This window comes from Morone saxatilis, unplaced genomic scaffold (assembly GCF_004916995.1).
Source record: "Morone saxatilis isolate NCDOM2014 unplaced genomic scaffold, NCSU_SB_2.0 Contig21, whole genome shotgun sequence".
NCBI lineage: Eukaryota > Metazoa > Chordata > Actinopteri > Moronidae > Morone > Morone saxatilis.
The window spans coordinates 1370308-1374013 of record NW_023339774.1 but is presented as its reverse complement, the minus strand read 5'-3'; the positions used below and the strand labels follow the sequence as shown (position 1 = coordinate 1374013).

The 3706-nt window shown below is 37.9% G+C and overlaps 1 protein-coding gene across 1 annotated transcript in view; it reads right to left on the bottom strand.

Annotated features, from left to right (window-relative positions):
- Positions 1 to 2286: 2286 nt before the first annotated feature.
- The window catches only part of LOC118332673 (protein FAM102A-like), a gene marked incomplete in the record, with an annotated part of 3136 nt that continues 1716 nt past the window's right edge, over positions 2287 to 3706 (bottom strand). Inside the window, 3 exon segments of the mRNA XM_035668067.1 lie at positions 2287 to 2810; positions 2897 to 2966; positions 3054 to 3175. Coding sequence (XP_035523960.1) covers positions 2765 to 2810; positions 2897 to 2966; positions 3054 to 3175 — 238 coding nt within the window.

The following is a 3706-nucleotide window of genomic DNA, read 5'->3' as shown; positions in this document are numbered from 1 at the left end:
AAAAAAAAAAAAAAAAAAGTGGGCAAGAAAGTACATCACCATAAAATTTTGATTAGTTTACAAGAGCATTCAAAGTCAAAGAGTGAATAAGTACTGAGTTAAGTGCAGAGGATGGACGGTTACATATGGCCAGCCATATGAAAGCAGACTTTGACAGAATTTGTCTGATAACAACAATACTGAAATTGAAACATGGAAAAGAATGAAGAACAAAAACATAACATGTCATATGTCATTTTTACGGAGAGGATTAGGGCCATGTTAAGTCAAAATCATATTTTTTTATTTATTTATTTTTTTTTACTTTTTCAAACATGGCCCTAACTGTCTTCATTACATTTTGGACAATCTCCATTTCCTTTTAGTGGTTTCTAACAATTTTCCTCAAAGACTACACATGTGCAAAATAGTATAATAAAGTACCTATATACGGTGATCCAATAGCATTAAAATATAATAAAAGGATAAAAGCTTCAGTTCCAGATCCAAACTGATCTGCAGAGGACTCTCATCATTGTAAATAAACGTCTTAACACGTTTCCCGTTCTCCGTCATGTGTTCAAGTGAAACACTGTCTTCCATTATCTGACTTTACCACCAGTGTGTAATGTCCTGTCCTTTGTTTAGCACATCAGTTACTACTTCCTGGTGGTAAACTCAGAAATGTTCAGTTTTACAAGCTGACGAGGGCCCTCCTGAATGCACCGTTATTTCAGTGTTGCACTACAATTCCCAAAATGCAGTGGTTTTCAAGTAATCTGTGCACTTTGCACTGGTCAAAGTCTCACTGGGTGTGTTTCACAATGGTCCCTTGTTCAGACAATTACTGAACCAAAGAGTGTGTGAAGGAAATGATTATTGTATGACTGTGAATTCTCAAATAGAATCTGGAGCTTAAATTACAGCCCAGAAAATACTACTACAATACAGATAGTACATGTGTATAACATGAGTCATGTCTCCTCCTGAAATACTCATCTCTTTGTCTAAGGAGTGAAAAAAATGTGCACAAAAATGAGTAATTAATGCTCTCAGACTGAAAATGTATGCACATGAAACAACTGAATGTTAACAAATGTTTCATTGATGTCAAAGATAACGTTGTTTAGCAAGTCTACCCATGCCCTGACATATTTGCATGGCATTAGACACCTACTCTAGCAGGCCAGTATTGTGAAACATATGCTCACATAGATGAGAGCAGCCCATCTGGTTACTTTCCTTGTTGTATGCCCCCGCTGCCTTTTGGGTGAAAGCAGCCCCTATTTGACTGTTGATAAACGCAAATTCCGAAGTCTTTTCCAGTTTAATAGAAACATAATAATACTATATAGTTTTTTTAACTATAGGAACCCAGTGGCCAGTTAGACGAACAATCATGTCATGTAGTTGCTGATCAACAGTTGACATAGTTAAAAAATTAAAGAAACAGGCTTGGGTGAGTGTCTGCCTCCATAGAAGTGGATGAACTGGACATATACATATAACTACAACTACTACTTTATTTAATCTCCAAGTAATATATCTCTAATATCTGTCTGCTGTTTTGGTTGTCTGCCCAATGGTATCTTATTGTAACTAACTACATCGCTGTGGCAAAGTGGAACAGCTGTCTCTATTTAGATAGATTTGTGCTTATTTTTTAAGTTTTTAGTTCCACGATGCTACTTTATGGTTCATTATAAGATGGTAGGTCAGCTCAATTTATGTGAATTATTAAGGTTGAAATACCCTCTACTCCCACTGGCCTACTGAATGTAAGACCAAACCCCAAAAAGTGGGTGTTATATGGTAGTGCCATATTTTGTCACAGTAAAAACTTTAGTTACACCATCACTAAGACTCTTTTCCACACAGTATCAATTTGAAAGAATGAATTCAGTATTTTTAGGCACCTCAACACCAAAATTACAACAGCTAGCCTGATGCTAACACTCAGGCTGCTCACACTTTAACTGGCCCGAGGAAGTATAACTTTGTTAACTTGACATTAATTCCAGAGTTTCTTATTTGTGCATATAAAATAGGTGATTTTAGAGCATAAATTACTAATTCCTGTGCATGAGTATAAAACAATTTGTACTTACTCACTGTTGAATTCATTCTGATTGATTCTGCTTTGCCAATGTTAAATCTGCAGTAGACTTTTATAAAAATAAATTTTAGTCATATTTTTTGAAACTTTCACTATATCCTGACAGTAGAACACGAGACAGGATACCATCTAGAACAATCTGGTTCTGGCTCCTGTGCTCCTAATGGCATTCTGCAGATACCGGTGAAGACAACCAATCACAGAGGCTGAAAGAATTCGATTTTTTTCAAAGATTATCTGCCTCATGTACTACTGCAGGTTTAAGCTGCTGTAATGAAACTTCCTGCAGATGTTCCACAATAAAAGCTTTCCAGGAAAGGGGAGGAACTATTCTCCCTGGAAAAGTCTTTTAATGTAAAACAGACATGTTAAATCTGCAACAGGAAGCAACAGGAACTGCGAATTAACATGGCAAACAGGAGCTGTACTTATAACACAAGTAAAATAGAAATAAAGGCCTGCTTCTTTCTTCATTTTAGATTTTTTAAAAAAGGTCCTCTCCAATTACACACCTCACACCACTTGATTAAATATACTAGAAAGGCTTGATATCTACATCATAGTAGTCTTATTTCAAGCTGTATGCACTGATGATGTGCGTGAACATACTTGCACATACACAGTCACAGACAAGCAGTCGATTAGGCTGGAGATGTCTTGACGTGTCTCTTAGTGACTCTCAATGACCACCGGCTCAAAAATACCAGGTGTTCCTCTGGGAAGACAGAAGCACACAGTGATTTAGATGACATTAAAAGTATGCAGTAAATGTGTGCACCTGTTGTAAAGGCTATTTTGTACCTGTTGGCTAGCTGTGTTCCGCTAAGGGCGGTGCTCCCGTCTTTGCTGACAAACAGTCTCAAGTTGCTGTCTGAGGGGGGAAAAAAGGAATCCAGAAGAGAAGTTACTACTGTGACACACAAATGTGCTAAAACAAACTGCTGAAGCTCTGCCCTACCTTCATTGTTGCTGCTATCGGAGAAGTTCTGACTCTGGACAATCTTCTCCACAATGTCGTCTGCATCAATGCGGGTGTCGTCCACGCAGCTGGGCTGCCTCTCCACAGTGTCCTTCTTCCTCCTGACAAACAGCAACACAGAGAAGATTCATATCTGAAACAAAGCGACGCTGTGCAGGAAGCAGAGGAACATAAAGGCTCTGCATCATATTGTCAACAAATCCCAAACAAGTACCGTGTGTGTATTAAAGCCTAATATATCTCCTTACTCTTTGCCATAGAGCTCCATTGTTGTCCAAATCTGTTACAAACCATTTACAGTATATAATTAGTGGACAGAGCTTCCATTAAAGCTACATTCTTTCTAATGGCCGGCAGGGGGCAGCCCCATGGACAGCTAAAAAGAAGCCTGATGGTATGGAGTCTTATGGAGTAATGACCCCCATTTATTGATTTAGTTTTGCTACGAGACATTTCTTGAAACCTCCCACCCTTTTCAAAGCCGTTTTAGATCACACACATGCAGCCAGTCAGTATATAAAACAGTGTTTTTTGTAAAAACAGAAGCCTATTCAATTCAATTCAATTTTATTTGTATAGCGCCAATTCATAACAAGTTATCTCAGGAACACTTTTCAAATAGAGCAGGTCTA